Consider the following 20,371-nt stretch of genomic DNA (forward strand, 5'->3'; position numbering starts at 1 on the left):
CCGGGGCACGGAGGCCGGGCCCGTCCCGAGCCTGGGGCAGCGAGGCCCTTGCTGCTGGCTCTGAGGCCTGAGGTCTGGTCTGGGCAGCGGGTGCTGGCCTCATGGTCCTGCCCACCCTGAAGGCTCAGGCAGGGTTGCGTGGCCCTCAGCTCCCGGGTCCACATGCCTTACTTTCTCTGGGAACCCAGGTTCCATCTTCCCGCCCTCACCCGACCAGGCCACTCAACGGAAGGGCAGGGGTCCTGGGACCAGCGCGGCCCAGGGGTTGCCTGTGGGTCAGGGCCTGTGGGCGGGGTAGGGTGCAGGCTGACCAGCGGCCAGTGCAAAGCCTCTGAGGTTGGGGGGGCCAGGGGGGCGGGCTGTGCTGTGGGGGAAGCCACTGGGGATGCAGAATTGCATCCTGGACCAGAGAGCCAGGTACCAGTGACCCTTTGGGGCCGGGCACTTCCGGGGGAGCCCCCACCCCAGGCCCAGCCCACAGTAGCTCCACCAAACCTGGTCTGGTGGCTTTGACCACGACTGCCTGCCCAGGGGCTAGACCTGTGCCCTGGCAGCCTGCAGAGGGTACCCAGGGGGTCCCTCCAGTGAGACCCCAAGAAGCTGGTCTGACCCCCACTTCCACCTGCCCTGGGGGGCCTGCCAGGCCGGGTGAAGAGGGAGGACCCTAAACAGCTCCGCCCGCCCGCCCTTCCGCTGCAGCACCTCCCTGACCTTGAAGTCTCCTTAGCGGGTCCGCACCTCCTCCCGAGCCCCGCCCGCATGTTGGGTTTCCCTGCGCCCGCCAGGCGGCGCCCGAGGCCCGGCTTCGCGGAGCCCAGGCCTCCCGGCGGAGGGAGTGAGCAGGCACCGCGGGGCCGCGCAGCTGTGCTCCTGGGCGGCTGCCGGGGCGGGGCGGGTGGGCGCACCTGTGCTCGCTGCGGGGGAGGTGGGCACCTGTGCTCGCCCACGTGGACAGGTGGCCGGCCGGGCGCTCCCGGCGCGGAGCGTGGAGCTGGTGCTGGGCTGTCCCGCCGCGCCCACGCGCCACAGTGCGGGGCGTGGGGTGGGGGGGGGAGCATGGGGACCTCACCGCATCCGACTCGCCCCGCGGAGCCGGGTCGGGCCCAGGCCGGCGCGCCACGCACAGCCCACGGCGCCCCAGGCCCTCAGGGCGGCAAGCAAGGGGGGGTCTGTGCTGCCTGCCCGCAGCCCCGTGATTCCAGAACCTTCAGGCCCTGGGGGGCGGCCCCTGTGCTCTGTGAGGCCCCGCAGCCGAGCGGGTTCCTCCATTCTCTGCCCCTGGGCCCCACTCGGGCCCTGTTTTGGGGGGTCCAGGGCAGGAGGGCGGCGGAAGCCATGGGAGCCGGAGAGAAGGAAGAACCAGACAGCGGGCGAGCTGGGCGGGGCAGGAAGGGCTGCTGCGGGTGGTGGGAGGGAGCTGGCCTCCCCTGGGGCTCAAGGAGCCCCCTCGGCCCAGGCCTTTCTGGGCTCCAGTTTCCCCCCAGCAGCCTCCAGGGCCCCGCATGCACTGTGGGGTCTGCAGCTCAGGCCGGCTCCGGGGAGAGCACCTGGTGCTGTCAGGCCGGCGCTGGAGGCTGGCCCCCTGCCGCCCCAGCAGCGGGGGTTGGGGGGGTAATGGCACCCCAGTAGCCTCGCTTGCTCTCCTGGGGCCTGGTGGGGTGGGGGCTTGGCTCCGGTCTCCAGCTTGGCCTCCGCCTCCCCCGCCGCCTGCTCTGCCTGCCCCACTCCAGCCCCCTGCCCTCTGCTGTGCCCCGGCCTGCCTGCGCCTCACCCAGCTTCACACCAGCAGGGGCTGCGGGTCACCTGGGTGCTGGGCTGGGTGGCTGCGGGGCCAAAGGCAAGCTGTGCCGTGGGACCGCTCCTGCCCGGAGCCCCCAGAGGCCCCTGGCGACAGCCTTTATGCTGAAGCGTCCCTGTTGCTAGGAGCTCAGGGCCTTTCTCAGGGGCCTGGATCCCAGCAGACAACAGTGCTTCTTCCCGACGGACGCCCTCGGGCCACAGCCCCTGCAGCCAGCGGAGAGAACATGGGGCCACCGGCTGTCAGGGACCAGCGCCCGCACAGACCCAGGGGCTCGGGGCCCAGGCCAGCACTGTTGTCACACGGAGAGGCTGCGGCAGGGACCAAGAGGCCCAGCTGTCACGCTGGGAGGGGGTCCCGGTTTCTTCCCCAAGAATCAGCCCCAGCCCCACCCCCACCCTCCTGGCCCCTCTCCAGGGTGCCTCCCAGGAACTCCTGGCTCACTGCCCGCCTGCCCCAAGCAGGGTCCTGGGTCAGCTCCTCCCTGAGGCCCAGATCCTCCCGTTGACGTCATTGAGGACAGGAGCCAGGCCACCATCTGTGACGTGGGCAGTGGCACCTGCTTTGCATTGGGGTTGAGAGTCCAATGAGGTGCCCACGGAGCCCTGGGGGTGGCGGCCACTGTGTGGAAAGGAGCCAGTGGGCCGCACCTCCTCCCAAGGAGCCCCTTATGTCTTCCCTTCAGGCCAGTGTGTCCCCGAAATCCTAGCCCAGCAGAGCCTGCCCTTTCAGTCAGCAAGCAGATGCCAGGCGGGGCCTTGCAAGGCCTCAGAGGCCCAGCTCCAGGCTGCAAGCTCTGGGCGCCCCGCTCAGCTCAGCCCGGGCCCGCCCTCCCGCCTCGCCCTCCCTGGGGCCAACACCAAGCCCTGGGGACTTGCCATGCAGTGGCTCCTGCAGCTTCACCCAGCACCTCGTATGGCTGTGCATGTATGCTGTGTGCATACATGTGTGTTCCATGTACGTGTGTGAATGCACACACAAGTGTGCTGTGTGCATATGAGTGCCGTGTGCGTGTGTTTGAAATGTGCATATATGTAGTGTGTGCATATGTGTGTGTGTGACAATGCGGGACACGCATACTCTGCTAGGGCACCCTACTGGCCTGTGGATGGGCAAGGGGCCCGGTGGTGGAGGGCTGGGGGCTGGGGGCTGGCAGGGCTGCCTGGCGGCTGCGAGGTGTCCTGGGAATGAGGCCCAGAAGGAAGCCAGCAGAGCAGTGACGGTGTGGCCCTAGCAACGCTGCACAAAGCACTGGCCTACTTACTCCCGCCCGCCCGCCCCGCCCTTCACTGCCCGCCAGGGGGGAGGGGATGTGTGGACGGGTGCAGGGCCTTAGGTTTCTGGAGGCTGAGCCCGTCCCTGAGCCCTGGAAGCCCTGGCCTCCTGGTCCCGCCCTAACCGTGGGTGCTGGGCGGCCTCAGAGCCTGTTCCTCTCCCACCACTGGGGGTGGGTGCTCCGCCCTGTGGGTTCGCTCCCTGTGCTCCCCGTCCTCCGGGGGCTGTGGACCCCGTGGTGGTGAAAGGGCTGCGGGTTTCCAGCCCCGGAAATCTTGGGGTTCCCTGTGCTGCTGGGGTGACCACAAGCCTCGGAGGTCTCTGTGACCCGCACCCAAGGCCTCAGACCAAGGCCCCACGTCAGGGCAGAGCCGGGGTGAGGGGGTGGCGGGAGCACTGGGGACAAGGCCCAGGGGAGGGCGCCCTTTACACGCTGACACCCTCTTAGCCAGTCAGCCCTGGGGGGGGCGGGGGGGGGGGGCTGGCAGCACCGCTCACCTGGCCTGACTTTGGGAGCCAGCCCTGAGCTGGCCGCCGACTCCTGCGGGAAGCCTGCCTGGCCCACAGCCACCACTGTCCCAGCGGTGGGCATGGGGACAACTGTCTCCAGTGCCCGGGTGGCTGAGCAAGCCCCCAGGGGAGAAGTGGGGCGTTTGCGGGGACCTGAGGGACCCTGGGGGACCTGTGAGGTCCGCCCTGGCCACCCCGACCGGCAGGGTCTCGCAGGGTCATCGCGGGTGCCGGGCGGCCCCTGAGGGCTGGCTGAGGGCCCGCAGGCTGTGAGGGCGCTTTGTGGAGCACCCGGACAGGAAGCCTGGGCCCCGGTGGGTGTCACCGGACACCATGCTTCGAAAACCAAATGTTTTCCTGACCTCACCGGGGAGCCAGGCTGCTGTCACCCCAGGCCGGGCTCCTGCTGGCCGCGGTCCCCACGGGCAGACTGCGGGTGTCTGGGAGCAGGCGTGGCCCAGCAGCCCCCACCCTGGGAGTCTGGGGGCGATGTGACCCCTGTCCCCACTCCCCTCCAGCCTGGAGCCGCCATCCCTCCTCATCCACCATGCTCCGTGCGCCCCCCTCTGTGGGAAGAATGAGGGAGTGAGGCTGGGAGGGGAGCGGCCGGCACCGTGGGAGTGGGCGGTGGGGTTGACCCTTGTGTGCACACGCGGGTGTGAATGTGTGTGCCCCCAGGCGCCAGCTGCAGCCGCCCGCCCTGCCCCCAAGCAGCCCTCAGCCCCCCCTAATTTATGCTGGGAGGGGGGCCGGCCACTTGCTGGTCCTCTGCCTGGCGGAGGCTTTGTCCCAGGCGGATTCCCAGCGGCCGCTGCCTTTGGGAAGAAAGGGTCCTTCTCCGGCGTGATGAGGTCACCCCGCCGCTGGGTGCACAAAGGCTGCCCGCCCCCCCCCCCGCCCCCCGCCCTCCGGCAGCTGCCTCTTTGTCCTCAGCGCTCAGCCCAGGAGGGGCCCAGGGGCCCCAGTTCGGCCTTCGCCTTGCAGTGGGGGGAAGGGGGTGCAGTGGGGGAGGGGAGGGATGGAGCAGCCCCCTCCCTGGCTTTGCTCCCAGTGAGTGCCGGTGCCTGCTGAGGGGCGGGCCCCACCCCAGATCCATGGGGTCTCAGCCCAGTGGGGGCCTCTGTGTCCAGCTGTCTGATCCCCAGGACAGGGACAGCGGCTACAGGAAGGGGAAGGGGAGCCTGGGGTGCCTGGGGACCACCTAGGGAGGGGCAGACAGCTGTCCCCTGGCCTGGGGTGGGCTCCATCACCGACAGGGGTTCTGGGGTGTTCCTTGTCCTCAGCTGCTGAAGCCAGGGCCGCCCTGGGTCCCGGGACTCCTGGCATGTGCATCTGTGCATTGTCTGTGCATGTGGTGGGGTGAGGGGCTGCAGGCCTGGGCGGCCCTCGGCACCTCCCCATGCAGCTCCCAAGGAAACCCCCACAAGCCCAGCTGGGGAGCTCCTGGGGGTACCCCATTCCGCAGGGGATGGGGGGCTGAGGCTCAGAGAGGACAAGTTTTCTGCTCAAAGCCACGGGGGGCGGGGGGGGTGCTGCTTTCCTGATTTTGTAACCAGACAACCGAGGGGTCCGGGCCACCTGTCACGACTTGAGCTAATTCAGCGGAGACAGGGTTGACTGCTACATGAGCGCTGATTCCAATCCTGCCGGCAGCAGGGAGAGCAGCCGGTCCCCCGCACATCTGCTCTGCCCCCCACAAGCCGAGGGGCATGGGCCCCACTCCCACGTGAGCGCCGGCCCCAGGGCGCACAGCTCTGGCGAGGCTGGGGGTGCTTTCCGGTCAGAACCGAACCACCATGCTTAGCGGAGCAGCGTTCCTGGTTCTTATTAGTTTCAAATCCTCGATTTTCCTGCCCCTGACCATTCCCGCTGAACAGGGAAGGCCGCCTGCCCCCAGCAGAGGCCTGGCCCCAGGGACACGCTGGGCTGTCTGCCGCCCAGGTTGTGGGGGTGCTAGGGGCTGTGGACGCCCCAGTGGAGGGGCCCTCGGCAGGGCTGGAGGGGCACGGGGAGGGCGAGGCCTGGTGACTGGGGGGGGGGGGTGCCCGCAGAGCCCGGGGCGGCGGCGAGGGCTGGGGCTCCGCAGCCTCCGATCCGCCAGGCCCCGGGGAAAGCCCTGCACGCGGACTGCAGGCAGCTGGGTCAGAGGCGGGCGCGGGGCGGAGGCTGCGAGCTGGGGGAAGGGATGGCCGGGACCCCCCCCCCGCCCCCAGATTGTCCCCCGCGTTGCCGGGAGCCCAGCGTGTCCATTGTGCCGGTAGCTTAGCAACCAGCTCCTCGGCGCCCGCCCCGCCCCCCGCATTCCTGGCAGCGCCGCCCCCGCAGCCGGGACCGCGGACCCAGGCGCCGCGGCTGGTGGGCGCTGCTCTCGCCGTCACGCGTCTGCGTCCCGCCCGGCCCGCCGGCCCCTCCTCCCGCGGCTGGCATGCCCTTTCTCGGCAGCAGCGACAGCAGCCCGGGCGGCCCTGGACGGCGGGCCTCCGGGGTCGGTGGAACCGCAGCCAGATGTCCTCCGAGTTTTCTGGGGGCGCTGGCGGCAGGGCAGGGGCAGGGCTGCAGGAAGCGTTTGCAAAGACAAGAGGGGGGTGTCTGGAGGTGGAGAGGCCAGAGAGGGGCCGCCTCTGGGGCTGGAGGCGAGGGGCCCTGCGATCTGGGGACACCCGGGGGCCCCTCCTCAACCCACAGATGCCCAAGGAGCCCCTGCCCCCCAGCACCCGCGGGCCCCCAGCCTCTCTCAGAACCTGCTGTCGTCCCCCCCCCCAGAACCAGAGACACCCCTGGCCCTGACCTGAGGGGAGACTAGCGGCTGGAGGTGAGCCAGGGGCCAGGGTAGAGACCTCTGACTTCTTTCCCTGCCCAGAGCCTGGGACAACTCAGGGTCGAAGCAGCCTGGGGCATTTTTCCTTTAAAATAACCAACAGCCCTGTGACTCAGTGGTTGATCGGCGGCGACCTATGAACCAGGAGGTCAGGGTTCAATTCCCAGTTGGGGCACATGCCTGGGTTGTGGGCTCCACCCCGAGTGGGGCGTGCAGGACACAGCCGATCAGTGATTCTCTATCACTGATGTTTCTCTCTCCCTCCCCCCTCCCTTCCTCTCTGAAATCAATACAAATATATTTAAAATAAAAATAAAACATCTTGTTTGTTCAAATCAGGACCCAACAAGGTCCGTGCAGCACTGCTCCCACCCGGGCTCGCCCGCTGGGTCCTGGGCCTCCGCCAGGTGTTGCCTGGGAGACACAGCGACCGGGAGGGAGGGGATTCCACACACACACATCCCACCGCACTGAGCGGGAGTTGAGTTCTAATGGACAACAGCACAGTCTCGAAAAGAGCGAGGTCGATGGTGCCAGAAGCTTCCGTGGAGTTGTACCGAGCTGCTCGATCCCGATCCCCAGTGGGGGGCAGGCGGGAGGCAGCCGATCAGTGGATGATTCTCATCTTTGATGTTTCTCTCTCTCCCTCTCCCTTCCTCTCTGAAATGAATTTTTTAAAAAGAGCTCAAAGAGTGCTCACTTCGGCAGCACATATACTAAAAGAGCTCAAAGGAAGGGAAGTTTGAAACTCCTATTGCCCGGCAGTGACCGCCGGGCCCCACCCTTGTCCAGGGCCGGTGGGGCCAGGAGCCGCCATTTCTACGGAGCAACCCAGCCCACAGCACGTCATGCAGGCGCCTGTGGCGAAGGCTTGGGAGTGGGTTTGTCCCGGGAACAGAGCCTCGTCTGGGTCTGTAAAGAGCCAAAACCAGTGCCCAGGACGCATGTGGCAGAGACTGTGTGTCTGGGTAGGAGGTATTACTGTACTGTTGCAAGAATGGGCTTGGCACCCTAAGGTGCCACTTGGTGGCAGCGTACCCAGGTGACATCACCCCCCTCGGCCTCTCAGGCCGCCCCACCCAGGCGGGAGGAGGCGGGGTGAGATGGGACACAGGGGTGAGATGGGACACAGGGAGGTCTGCCCACGCTTGACCACAGGCAGCAGGCTGGGCTCTGGGCTCCGTAGTGGCAAAGGGGTGCTCCTCACACCTTTATGTTCAAATCACCTGGGGGACCATCTAAAACGCGCCTTCTGACTTGGAGGTCTGGGGGGACCCCCAACGGTGCCTCTGATCTAGCCCCCTGGAGAGGCGGTGCTGCTGGCCAGGGACCACGTTGGGCACAGCTCGGGTCCCTGGGAGAAAAGCCTGCAGGTGAGCAGTCCTGTCACTCCAGGTACCCAGAGCCCCGAGCAGGGCAAGCGCCCAGCCAGGCTCACATCCGGGGGCTTTTGGCCCCAGGGAGTCCGGGGAAGAGCAGCGTGCAGTCTGTGCGGGCGGATGCCCGGGACGTTGCCATGGAGATGGGAGGTGCTGAGCTTTGGATCCTGTCAGAAAGGCCAGCAGCATTTCTTCTCCCCCAGAGCACATGTCCGAGCGCAGAGGTGAGCACCTGGCTCCACTGTGTCCCAGGGCAGTGGTGTCATCTGCTAGCTGTGCGGGGCCAGTTGGGAGGGGCCCAAGGCAGGGATGGAGAGAGTCTGCCTGTGCCAACTGCTGGGCTGGCACATCGGGAAGCTTTGTGGGGGGCGGGGCTACACTCCCAGGTGAGAGGCAGCCACGGAGCAGGATCAGGTCCTGAGTGTGGGGGGAGATGAGCCTGGGATCTCAGAGGTGGGGGGGGGGCACTGCCCACCATCGCCTTCAGCTGCCTTCAAAGGGAGGAGCACCCAGGAGGGAGTCAAAGGAGCGTTAGAGGCAGTGACCTACTCAGAAGGTCAGGTCAAGGTCAAGGTCAGCAGGGAGGCCAGGAGGGCTCCCCCTTCCCGCTGAGCCAGACCCGGGGCCTCACCTGTGAGGGGCACTGTGGTGCCAAGCGAGCCTGGAGCTGTCACGCCGCCGGGCCTGTGCGTGGGGGCTGATGGGTTGTGGGAAGTAGGGCAGTGGCCGGGTGGGCAGGAGGATGGGGGTCCCTGTTAGGCGGGGGCAGGGAGAGCAAAGGACATGGGAGACGGGAGGAGGGACGAGGGCAGCCACCACACACCCCTCCTGGTCCCCACCTTCTAACAGCGTGCCCACACCGGCCTGCCCCTCTCTACAGGGACAGATGCCGGGAGAAGGCGGATTACTGACAAGGCTGGAGGCTGTGACCGGGTGCTCAGTTAGCGTGACCCAATTCTGAGCTATTCTGGGCCTGGTGGGAACAGAATAACTCCCTCCCGCTGATGCCACGCCTGCAGGCAGCCTGACTTTGAAATGCCCTCGGCTGGGCACAGATGCAGTGTGGGGAGGATGGCAGGGCTGGCGAGGCCCGGCAGGCCCTTACCTGCTTGCTGACGACCCGCTGTGCATGGTGCCTGCTGGGCAGGGAAGGCCCTGCTGACACCCACCCTGTGCTGTGGCCACGCAGCTTCTCCCTACAACCTCAGGTCTCTCTCATGCCTGACTTGAGGTTAGGCCACATACCAGAGGCTTGAAAAGTGCCCCATGACCCGACTTGTCCTTAATAGCTGAGATGTGGACAGACCAGCGTGCACAGGCCAGGCCCAGGCCTGGAGGAGGGGCCTCCAGTCAGCTCAGCCCCCACTCGGGCCTGGCTGAGGTTGGCCAAGAGCAGCCAGGCCACAGATCTGGGAGGAACTGATGGCTTCTTCAGGCCTCTGAGCTAGTTTTCTGGAGGGGGGGGATATTTGTTATGCAGCACATCTGTGGTGACAGCTAACTGATACACCTGCCCTGAAAGGTATGGAGGTCAACTGAAGAGCCATCAGCCCATGCCCAGTCAAAGGTTTTCAGTTTTGGGTTTTATTATGCAATTGACTATAAGCACAGTGACCAGATGACCTGCATTTGCCAGAAAAGCCTCCTCGTCCAATCTTCTCTCCCGGTTTCCCGATGAACTATTCAAACACCCCTGACGCAAGAGCTACCCGAGTGCCTCAAAGGACAAAAGTTATTATCAGACCCAGAAGGAGCCCCAAGATTCTGGCCTTGGAATTTGACAGAGAATGGGGGCTTCCCGGCGGTGGCAGCCGAGCCCCACCAGGGATAATGATCAGAGAGGTTCCCCGAGCACAAGCTGAGCCCACATGGATGGAATAATCTCCCAGCGCCATCATGTCGTGCCAGAGGGCGGGTGTGACCACGCAGGCATGCCGAGGGCGGAGTGGGGTCTGGCTGCCTCCTCGTGAGGCCCACCTGAGTGTTCCCACCCCCCTGCCAGCACAGGCCTAGCCCCTGCCCTTGCTCTGCTCCCAGCATGCACTTCTCCCAACTGCCTGGGCCCAATGGGTGACCTGCCTGAGGATCCCATCTCACACCTTCCTGGGAGGGCCTCCTGCTCCCCCCACTCCAATTTCCAGCAGCCCCCAGACCCGCCTGGCTGCCAAGGACTCTGAGTCTCCGGGAATCCAGCAGAAACCTCTCCCTCTGTCCGTGGTCAAAGCCCGGGGCACCTCACAGGGCAGGAGTGTGTGATATGGGAGGCCTGGTGGGCGGGGCCTGGAGCCCAGTGAGTCCAATCTCCTCTGTGCCTCAGTTTCTCCCTGTGCAGTGGGCAGGAGAGCAGGTATGGCCTGGAGGACAGGCAGGAGAGAGCAGTGCAGCAGGGGCAGGGGCTGAGGGCCAGCCTGGGTGGGGCTTCCTGGGGAAGGCGGTGGGAGCTGGTGTCCCTGCAGGTAGACTCTGACTCTGGCCTGAGGGTGGGATCCTGCCCGGGCCCTGGGGGCGGTCTGAGCCTCAAGGGCAGCGGAGGGAGCTGGGTGTGGCGCTGGGCCACTCCGCCGGGTGGGGCAGTGCAGAAATTTCCAAGGAAAAGCAGGGCCACGCAGTGCCTGGGCGGAGAGTGGAGTTACGGGATGAACCCTCGCCGTGTGACCAGCCCCATGCTGCTGACTCAAGGTGACCGCCCCTGACCTGACAGTTGGTCACTCCCGGGCCCTGGGGTGACCACGTAGCACAGCACGGGATGCGGGGAAGTGGGGGGCGGCTGAGCAGAACGCTCCTGCTCAGGGCGGGAGGGGAGGCCCGAGAAGGCCCCCGAGAGCCTTGCAGGTGCACAGGAGTCGGCCCGGAGCTGAGGGCTGGAGCCCAGCGGCAGGCCCCGGGTGCTGGCCCCACAGCCAGCCCCCAGCTGGGCATCAGGTCTGAGGTCAGGGCAGGTCCTGGACACGGGCTAAGCCCCTGGGAAAGGGTGCTGGTTCCAAGGACCCCGAGGGGACAAAGGTCTCCCAGAGACTGCACAGCATGTGGTATCGGGGAAGCCACCAGCCTCCGGACAGACACTAGGAAACTCCTCCTCCTGCAGGTCCCCCTGGCGCTAAGGACCCACAAAACCTGGGGATGGCCTCAGGTCAGATGGCAGGTCTCGGGGGCCCTTCAGGGAGCATGAGACACCAAAGCATCTCTGAGTGAGAGGCAGGGGAGCCTGGGGGAGGGGTCAGAGCTCTGGGACACAGTTGGACATGCTCTCTCCTCCCTCCTCCCCCTCTGGTCCTGGGGACAAGTGGCCCTTTTTGCAGCCGGTGGGGGTGGCCACACACTCGTCCTTTGTCCCAGTCGTCCAGGGCCCTGTGGTGCCTGCTATGCGACAGGAAGCATCAGGGCGGATGGGCTGCGTGCGGAGGTCCGGCCTGGGCGCTGGTGTGGGGGACGGGCTCCGGCCTCCAGGACACAGGACCCAGTCAGTGTGCAGGGCAGGGCGCGTGTTTATTCTCCACCAGGCGGGCTGTGCGCATGGTCCCGGGGCTGGGGCAGACGCCAGGCCCGTGTGCAGGGGCAGGGATGCCAGCCACACCCAGAGCTGGAGGCCAGGTCAGGCAGGTGACATGGGCCCTGGCCCTGGTGTCCTGCCCTCCATCCTGGGGTTGAGCAACAGGGGCTCCTACGGTTCCAAGCCTGGCTGGTGGGCAGACACCCACCCCGGCCCCTAGGTGATGGAGGCCATGTGTGCCGGGGCAGAAGGCAGCTCCCAGCAGGCAGAGGAGGCAGGCGGGGCTGTTCCTGGGACAGACGGACAGGGTGTGCAGCAAACAACGGAACAAGGCGGGGCCGCCTCTCCCTAGCGGCTGGGCCAGGCTGGCCCACCAGCGCTGGGGAGGGTGGGCAGGGTCCAGGGGAGGGTTCATGGGAGCTGGGCCTCGGGGGCCGGGGGTCCACTGCACCAGGCGACAGGAAGCATCAGGGCGGGTGCTTCCTGCCCCCCTTCAGCCTCTGCTCCCCCACCTCCTTCCCTGCCTGGGGCCCCCACCTCATCCCTGGGCTCAGACCCAGAGGAGCCCGTGGCTGTGGGGCTTCGAGAGGCAAAGAGCAGCAGCTGGACAGGGACACTGGGCTGGGTGGAGGCCCCCCTCCCCCAGGGCCCCGAGGAGGCCCCACCCCACCATCTGTCTAAACAGGCCCAGCAGGCACCCGGCCATATAAGGCGGCCGCAGCGCGAGCCTCCCTGCTGGCCCAGGCCACCCACTCCTCGGCCTCCTGGTGGGCAGCCCGCTAGTCCGGGGTCTTGGTGGCGAAGGTCAGGTAGCCAGTGTGGCCCACGGCCTCCTTCATGGGTGCGCCGCTGCGGAAGGGGCCGGCGTCAGGGCCGGGGGCGGCGCCCAGGTCGGGCGGGGGCAGGCTGACGGTGCGCACGCTGTACACCTGCGGCAGCACCTCCACGGTGCTCAGCTCCGAGAAGCCGCGGGCTGCCAGCGCCTGGCACGTGCGCTGCACCTGCTCGATGCACGGAGAGAAGGAGCAGAAGCGCCCACCTGCGGGGAGGACACGTGTCAGAGGGCAGGGAGCCCCCCAGGCCGGTGTCAGTGGCTGGGACTGCAGGGCAGGCCATTCCCCGCCCGCACCCCCCCCTCCCTGTCTCCCGGGAATGGGTGCTGATCAAGAAACCCCAGTGTGAGCCAGGAGGGTGGGTGCCCAGACCCTGCCATGGGGTCTGAGGCTGGCCATGTGATCAGGCCATAAAGAGCTGAGGTCAGGGGCCAGGGCAAAGGCTGGGTAGGGAGTTAGGTAGAGCCTTGGCATCCCAGCTGCCAGCTCATTTGGCCCAGAACAGCTCTAACCAGATGGCCTTAACCATGCAGCCCTAACCACACAGCTCTAACCTTACAGCCCTAAACAGACATCCCTAATCATACATCCCTAACCACACAGCTCTAATCTTACAGCCCTAACCTTACAGCCCTAACCACACCGCCCTAGCGGGTGAGGCACTGGGTCCCAGGAAGCCAGAGGCTGTCCCAGCTCCCAGGAACTGGAGGCACCTCCTCTGCGTAGGGCAAGAAGCTGAGGATGAGGGGGTGGGGGTGGAGGTGGAGGTTGGGGGGTGGGAGTAAAAGCCTCTTTCTGCCTCCCTCTGGGGCTGCCTGCAGTGCCCCTCAGCCTGCCCGGTCCCAGTCCTGCGGAGAAGGTTCTGGAAGCCAGGGTGGGAGGAGGGGTGTGGCCCGGGCAAGTCTTGGATTGCCTGTGCGGCCTGGTCACCCACCATACCCGCACCCAGGAAACTTGTCTCCATCTGGGCTGCAGTACCACCACCAAGAGGAGACCCTACCCCTGTGTTCACTGCCAGGGAAACAGGCCCCACAAGGCCCGGGGCCTGGAGAGTGGGGACCACCCGTGGCCGGGCCAGGCTCCCAGTGGCAGGTGAGCCCAGAAAAAGGCCAGAGAGCCTCTGGGTCCAGAACAAACAGCAGAGAACAAAGAGCCCAGAAGGGGCCTGAGGAGCAGAGGGAACAGCAGATGGCGTGGCTCCAGCCGCTGCCAGGAGTCTCGGCAGCAAGGAGGCCACGGCTGGGCAGCCGGCTCCGGCCTCCCCAGACTGGGGCCTGGACCCCCAGGTGCCCTGGAGTGGGGTGGACAGAGCGGGCGCAAAGCGGGAGGGCGGAGCCAGGGGGAGCCAGGGCTGTCCCACTCCCCGCCCCAGGCCACCTGGGCAGCAACCAGGAACCTGGAGTCCAAGGCGAGCCTGAGCCAGCGGGCGGGGGCCACTGCTACCACCCTGCCATGGGGGCCACCGCCCTGCCATGGGGGCCGCCACATCACTGGGGGGGGGCCACCGCCCTGCTGCGGGCCTTGCTTTCCAAGGAGCAGCCCTCCCTGCAGCTCCAGCTCAGCGGTGGGAGGGAAGGGGCTGCTGCCCCAGCCGCTCCGTCTCCAGAAAAGGGAAAACCCAGGGCCCAGCCAGCGCCTCCCTGGCCAGGAGCCCACTTCCGCCTCCGCGCCAGCTTCTTCCCTAAAAGGGACCAGATGCCTGGCTGCTGGCTGGGGGGAGGGGCAACTCCGACTCTGCGGGGAACCGCTGGGGTCAGGGGCTGACCTCCGACCCCCAGCACACCCGTGGTGCAGGTCCCCCCTCAGGCAGGGCTGCCACACTCCCCAGGGGCCGAGGCACCCCCTCCTCGGGTGGGCACCCAGGCTGACTCTTGCACCCCTCACCCGCCCGCCAGACCTCCCTGAGGCCATCCCGCCCCTGCCGTGTGGCCTGGTGACTCCTGACCGCTCTGGGCCCAGAGCCAAGCCCCCAGGGCGCACCCCTCCCAGCACCCCACGCACCTTCAGCCTTGAGGGCGTCCCAGGCGTGGCCCACGGCCTCCCACGGCGACGGGATGTCCAGGAAGACGGCGTCTGCCACGTGGCTCACGCCGAAGCCGCTGCGGCACACGTCCTGGTTGCGCACCGTCACCCAGCGGCTCAGGCGGTGCTCCCGGAACTCCTCCCGCGCCTTCTCCGCCCGCTGCTGGTGGAACTCCACCGTGTGCAGGTGGCCCGTGGGCGCCACGGTGCGGATGATGGCGTGGGACACAGAGCCGCTGCCCGTGCCTGGGGACAGGACGGTGTCAGGGGGGACGGCCGGGTCCACCCAGGAAACCACCCCAAGAGACCCACAGAGGACCCCCAAGGTCAGCTGGCCCGGGGTACCAGTGGGCATCCCTCGTGAGCTGCCTGTCAGTCCTGGCTGCCCTCTGACTCCGGCTGGGGGAGGGGTCAGCAGATGCCTGCCCTGCCCGGTCCCGGGGCAGGAGCAAACCCACTGCCCGGCCCTGGGGACAGCGTGTTGGGAGGGGCTGGGGCAGAGCAGACAGAGCAGCCTGGCTCTGTCCCATCGCCTTCCACGTGTGGCTGGTCCCGGTTCCTGGAGCTCTGGGCTCACCGCGTGGGTCCGTCCTTCCACCCAAGCTCCTCTGCCCGCCCCTTGTTGCCCCTGAGTCCCTGATACCGACTCCCCACAAGCTCCCCTCCCCACCGTGCGCCGCCACACCTCCTACCCTGCAGCGCCAGCTGGCCTGTATCCCTCGCCCGCTGACCCCCCCTTGTCCCTGGGTGCAGGTGCCACCTACTTGATGACAACGCCCCAAGCATGGCCCTGCACCCGACTCTGACCTAGCACCTAGCGTCTCCCGCACACTCGCCAGCCACCTCCCAGCTACACCCAAACCACGCCTGGCACTCATGGTGCAAAGCTGGACCCGATCCCACGCCAAGTCGGCTCCCTGCCAAGCCTTCCACAACCCAGCCGACCACACCCACTGACTCTCCCCTCCCCCACCCACATGGATCCACCTGGAACACCTGGAACGCCTGCCTCGCCTGCCTGCCCCGCCTGTCACGTCTCTCCCAGACCCACTGCTGGTCCTGTCCCCACCTGCCCACCGAGCCGGGGGCACATCCCTCCTGGCTCAGTGACAGCCACCAGCCTGGCTGCCTGCAATCGCCCCAGCACCCCCAGTGGGGCTGGGGTGACTCGGCACAAACTGGCCGCGCACCCCTTCCACGCAGGGTAGAGTCAACTCCTCCTGACGCTGTGTGTGCCCCTCCCCTCCCCCCGTAACCCTCCCTCGGTTCTTGCTCCTGCCAGGCTGGTCTCTGTGCTGCCTCTCACTGGGGGCCCCTGCTTGCTCTCCCCTGGGGTGACACTCTCCAACTCAATGTCCCTGCTGCAGAGGTCCTGTCTGACCGCTGCCTGGAGGCACCCCCGAGTGACCCTCAAACACGCAGCCCTGCCTTACAAGCTCAAGCAATCCACGCACCGCAGTGGTGCCGCCGAGGGGCAGGACCCGGGTCTGCCTGGTCCATGGCTGTGCCTCCAGGTCCTAGAAGGGGAGCCAGACACCAGAGGAGCCCAGAGCGGCCCACTGGCCGGCCCTTCTTCCCTGAGAGCAGCGGGTCCTGCTGCTCGCCTGCCACGGCACCCCAGTGCCTCGTGCTGGGCGCTGCCTCTGCCCAGCCCCCCCCTCTGAACCAGAGCCTAGCCCCTGCCTATTTCAACACGTTTGGCTGCTCAACAGGGAACATCCAACTGTCCATGCGGAGAAACCGAGGCCCAGAGAGGAGCAGGATGGCCGGAGGCCCTCAGCAAGCTGGCAGCAGGGGCAGCAGGGCCTCCTCATGACCCGCGACCTAGTGTCCCAGCCCATACGGAGCCTACTAGAAACCTACGGCCCCGGGCGGTCCGCTGCCAGGCTACAGGCTTCAGTCTCCGCCCCAGGCTGGTCCAGCGCCCCTGGGCGTGTCTGTGTGTGAAAGGCCTGAGAACAGCTGGCCTCAGGCACTGTGCCTGCACCCGGCTCCTGGGCTCAGGTCCATGATGCCCTGGGAACTGTGCCTGGGGCAGGCTCCCCACCTGCCACAGCATCTCCCAGTAGCCCTGGCCACCCTCCACATGCAGCAGCCGCGGACTGCTGGGCCAGCCCCCCTCTGCCCTCTGCCAGCACAGGGTTAGGGAATGGCAGTCAGTACCTTGGCCAGCACCAAGGGGGCACTGTGGCCCCGCTGCAGCAAGACAGGCAGGACCCTTCCTGCCCCCTCCCCCCCATGCCTGCTCTAGTCCCCTCAACTCCCACTCAGTACAGCACCAGCCTCCTGACCAACCTCCCTGCTTCTGCCCTCACTCCCTGCAGGCAGCCCCCCCGAAAGGTCCTGTTTAAAAAAGAAGTCAAGCCCGGCTCGTGTAGCTCAGTGGTTGAGTGTTGACCTATGAACCAGAGGTCATGGTTCGATTCCCGGTCAGGGCACATGCCTGGCTTGTGGGCTCCATCCCCAGTTTGGGGGCGTGCAGAAGGCAGCCGATCCATGATTCTCTCTCATCATGGATGTTTCTCTCCCTCTCCCTCCCTCTCTGAAGTCAATAAAAATAGGTTTTCTAAAAGCAGAGGTCAAGGAGCCAGTGTGCCTTCAGGAGGGCGCAGCGGCCCTGTCTGACCCCACCACGGGCCATTTCTGAGGCGGCGCGATGCACATGCACTCACCGGACTCACAGACCACAGAGCCTGGCCGCAGGTCCAGCATCATGGTGAGCAGGGCGATGTCGGTGGAGTAGAGGATCTGGGTGCGGTGCGGCAAGTTCAGGGTCCAGAGCTCGGGCGTGGGATGCAGCACGTACACCCAGCCGCCGCGGCCGCAGGTCACCTTGGAGCCGAAGGGGCGGCCGATGAGGTCCACCGAGTGCCGCAGGACGCCGTGCCGCGTCTGGGTCTGCGCCCCGCGCTGCACGCTCACCGCCACCATCGCCCCGTGGCCCAGCGACAGGATGGCGGTGTCGCCCTCCTTGATCAGCTCCTCGTAGCCCACGAAGCTCATGGTGTGGCTCTCGGCGGCGCCAGGGACCTGGAAGAGGGAAGGGGCGTGAGCGCGTGCGGGCCCTGGAGGCGGGACGTGCGCGGTGCGCCAGGCCCCAGGCCACCGGGAGGGCTGGCTCAGGCCCCGCACTGTCCCCCGGGCGGCCCACCCCCTGGCCGACATGGACCCCTCTGGGGCGGGGGCGTGAGCCGGCGGCCATCCGCCCAGAGCACAGGGAGAGGCGGGCCAGGCCCGGCCGCGGTTCCCACGACGTCAGGGCCTAACCCGCTCGCCACGCTCCGCGGGAAACGGACGCCCACCCCCCGGTGAGCGCGGGCGGCTGGACCCTGCGGACCCCTCCCCAGAGCACAGGGAGAGGCGGGCTCGGGGCGGGCGGGTGGGCTCCGGGGGACGCGAGGGCCGCCCGGCACCGGTCTGGGCGGGACCACGGAGCCGGACGGGCGCGCGGGACCCAGGCCGACCCCCGCCCGCGCACGGCCCCGCGGACGCTCACCCGACGCCCCGCCGGCTGGGCTGAGGGAGGGTCCGCACGTGGCTCGGCGACCGCGGCACTTCCGGCTCCAGCCGGGCTCGCGGCGCCTGCCGATGACGTCACGGCGCCCGGCCGTCGCCGCGGGGTCGCGGGCACGTGGCCGGCCCCGGCCGCCGGCTTCCCCTGGGTGCGACTCCTGTGTTTACACTCGCCCGTGGGACACAGGCCGGGAGTCGCACGGTCCCCGCAGCCGGCGCCGCGCCCCCGCCCCGAGGCCCCGCGGCCGCCGCCCTGTCCCCCGGGCGGACACGGGGCGTGGGCAGTCGGAGGGTCGTCCGGAAGGCCGGTCCGGGGTCAGCCAGGCTGCGGGAGCGGCCGGCGGGTCTGCGCAGGGGGAGCTGGGGGACCGGCTGCCTTTGGACGCAGTGGGGACGGCGCCAGCGGCCCGAGCCAGGGCCGGGGGAGGGGCAGGGCCGGGAAGCCGCAGCCTCGTGCCTCCGCGGGGCTGATTCAGAACCGGTTCCTCCTGCGGGGGAGGGCGGGCCGCGCTGGAGTGCCGCCCGCGCGCAGCTCCCGGCGAGGAGGGCTGTCCCTTTAGCCCTGGGGCTGGAGAGGGTTGGCGATGCCCTCAGCTCACAGCGACCCTGGGCTCCGCCGGGGCCCTAACCTAGGCCACACTTCCGGGCCGGGCTGGTCCGGCCTGGCACACGGGAGCGGCCAGGCCCCGGGAGAGCCAGCCCCGCCCAGCCTTGCCACGCTGTGGGGCTGCTGCACTCTCCCTCCTGGGGCCAGGCCTGGCAGTCGGTGGCCCTCGGAGTCCACGGTGGGAACCCAGGTGCCCTAGCGGGGCCTGGGCCTGGGCTCCCCAGGGATAAGAAGGTGAGGGGCTGCTGGCCCCCCACGCTCTGCGGGTTCCTGTCCCTGTGGGGCCAGCACTCCGGCCGCTGGCTGCCTGTGGCTGCTGCATGGCCTCCCTGCCTCCTACTCTCAACGTGGAGCCAACCCAGCGCCATCCAGGGCCCACCCTCTGTTCCAGTTGACTCTGCTTTGGCCTCTTGCACCGCCTGAGTCACTCCCTAATTGCTCCCCCGAGAGATCTGGATTTTCCACTTCTCCTCGTGAGTTCCCCTTTCCCCAGCCACCCAGCCGTGGTGTGGAGCCCAGGCTGGGCGCCTGCTAAGCCTAAATTAGGACGGGGTGTTGGGGTGTTTCCTGTGGTCCCGTCTCCCCACTGCCTCTGGCGTTACTGGCTGCCCCCTCCTCCAGGGAGCCTTCCCAGGGCAGCCCATCTGCGCCATCGGAGCCGCCCCAGCGCTCAGCCGCTCAGCCGGAGTCCTCCAGCACTGGCCTCCCCCGCCCCGCCCCCACCCCCACCCCCACCCCCACCCCCCCCACCACCACCACCCAGCTGATTCCCCAGGTCAGGTTGGCGCCTGCCCCCCGCAGAGTTTGTATATAAGGGAGGGACCACTTCACAGACGGGGAGAGCAAGACTCAGGGAGGTTGCATAACTTGCCTAAGGTCACAGTCAATGCAGCCAAAGTGGATTTGGGATTTAAAGCCAGTAAACTTGGCTGCAGAGAACGAACGGCCGGCAGATCTGAAGGACGATGGGAACAGGCAGGAAGGAAACCCGGGGGAAAGGGAGAAGCTGAGGATGCCCACGAGGGAGGCTGCCCTGCCCACGGGTGAGGCTGACCTGCCCACGTCCTGGCAGGGCCAGGTGAGGCAGGTCCCTCCTCTGACCAGCCCAGCCCAGCCGCCCACTATGCTGACTCCATGGCAGCCCCGCCTCTGCTGAGCACAGCCAACTTCCTCTAGGTCCCGCAGAGCTGAGTGCCAGGGCGCGGGGAGGAAGCAATGGCGGCCCTGGCTGCTCTGACTCGGGCTGCGAGGAGGGCCGGTGCCCAGCCCAGCTGCCCGCCATCGGGGCCATGGCCTGTGGATGAGCAGGGACTCCTTCGAGGCCCCTCCCCGCCGGGGCTGGTGGTAACCAGGTGTGATTCTGAGGAACCCACACTGTCAACTGGCCAGGTGATGTCACCAGGCTTCTCTCCTAGACGCCACCAAACCGGCTTCTGTGGGCCCCGGGGAAAGCGGAGGGTCCGCAGGTGAGAGCGAGGTCAGCAGGGGCTCCCCCACCCCACACCCTGCTGCCCTGCTCTGGGACCACCAGGCCCCAAGCAGCCCCGCCCGGTGCCTGGTGCGGGGCCTCCCTCACCTTGGCATTTGGGTCTGAAGGCCTCAAAGTTCCCCTCCCCTTCCCCTGCCACAGCTGCTGACCCCCTCGCCGCCAGAGTCCAGCCCAGGGTGGGCCCCGGCCAGGTTGGCACAGGGCAGCCACTCAGGTACTGAGGGACTGCCGGCCCCGCCACCCACCTGCTGGTCTTCCCCTGCTTAAGTGCAAAACTGGACAGAATACCCAGCCCCGGAGGTGAGGGTGCCAGAGCCCAGGCGGGCGGTCCCGGGCGGGGCTACCTCCGTGTGGACCTTGCCTGTGCAGGGAGTCCTTCCCTCTCCCCACCCCCGAAGTGGCCAAGCCCTGGGCGGCCTCGGGGTGGGGGAGGGGGCCTCAGAGCTGCTGCAGAGGCTGAGACAAAGAGGAAGCCCTGAGGTACCCCCGCCCCCCAACCCCGTGTGTCTGGAAGCCAAGTCAGCCTCGTGGGCCAGCAGCTCTGGTTTCTAGAAACAGGAACCTGAGCCCATCAGGCCTCCGGAGGCGAGGCGGGGAGGCAGCTGCAGATATTTCTGAAACTGGGGAAGGGGCTGCA

The 20,371-nt window shown here is 67.7% G+C and overlaps 1 protein-coding gene across 1 annotated transcript; it reads right to left on the reverse strand.

Moving 5' to 3' along the window:
* Positions 1–9,344: 9,344 nt before the first annotated feature.
* TRMT61A (tRNA methyltransferase 61A) lies at positions 9,345–18,058 on the reverse strand. Its single transcript, XM_081086001.1, has 4 exons — positions 17,622–18,058; positions 16,798–17,155; positions 14,105–14,371; positions 9,345–12,309 (listed from the first exon to the last, which is right to left on the reverse strand). Exons 2-4 carry the CDS (start codon positions 17,126–17,128, stop codon positions 12,050–12,052), a joined length of 858 nt encoding a protein of 285 aa, XP_080942127.1. The 5' UTR covers positions 17,129–17,155; positions 17,622–18,058; the 3' UTR covers positions 9,345–12,049.
* Positions 18,059–20,371: the final 2,313 nt, after the last annotated feature.

The sequence above is a fragment of the Myotis nattereri genome (assembly GCF_964212035.1).
Source record: "Myotis nattereri genome assembly, chromosome: 1".
Lineage (NCBI taxonomy): Eukaryota > Metazoa > Chordata > Mammalia > Chiroptera > Vespertilionidae > Myotis > Myotis nattereri.

What these genes read in the sequence shown, in the direction of transcription:
- TRMT61A (XM_081086001.1), bottom strand. Translation starts at nt 17,128, where the DNA reads ATGAGCTTCGTGGGCTACGAGGAGCTGATCAAGGAGGGCGACACCGCC. An exon ending in CTCTGTGGTCTGTGAGTCCG is followed by an intron (nt 14,372 to 16,797) that starts GTGAGTGCATGT and finishes TCCTGTCCCCAG; the next exon opens with GCACGGGCAGCGGCTCTGTG. An exon ending in GGACGCCCTCAAGGCTGAAG is followed by an intron (nt 12,310 to 14,104) that starts GTGCGTGGGGTG and finishes TCCTCCCCGCAG; the next exon opens with GTGGGCGCTTCTGCTCCTTC.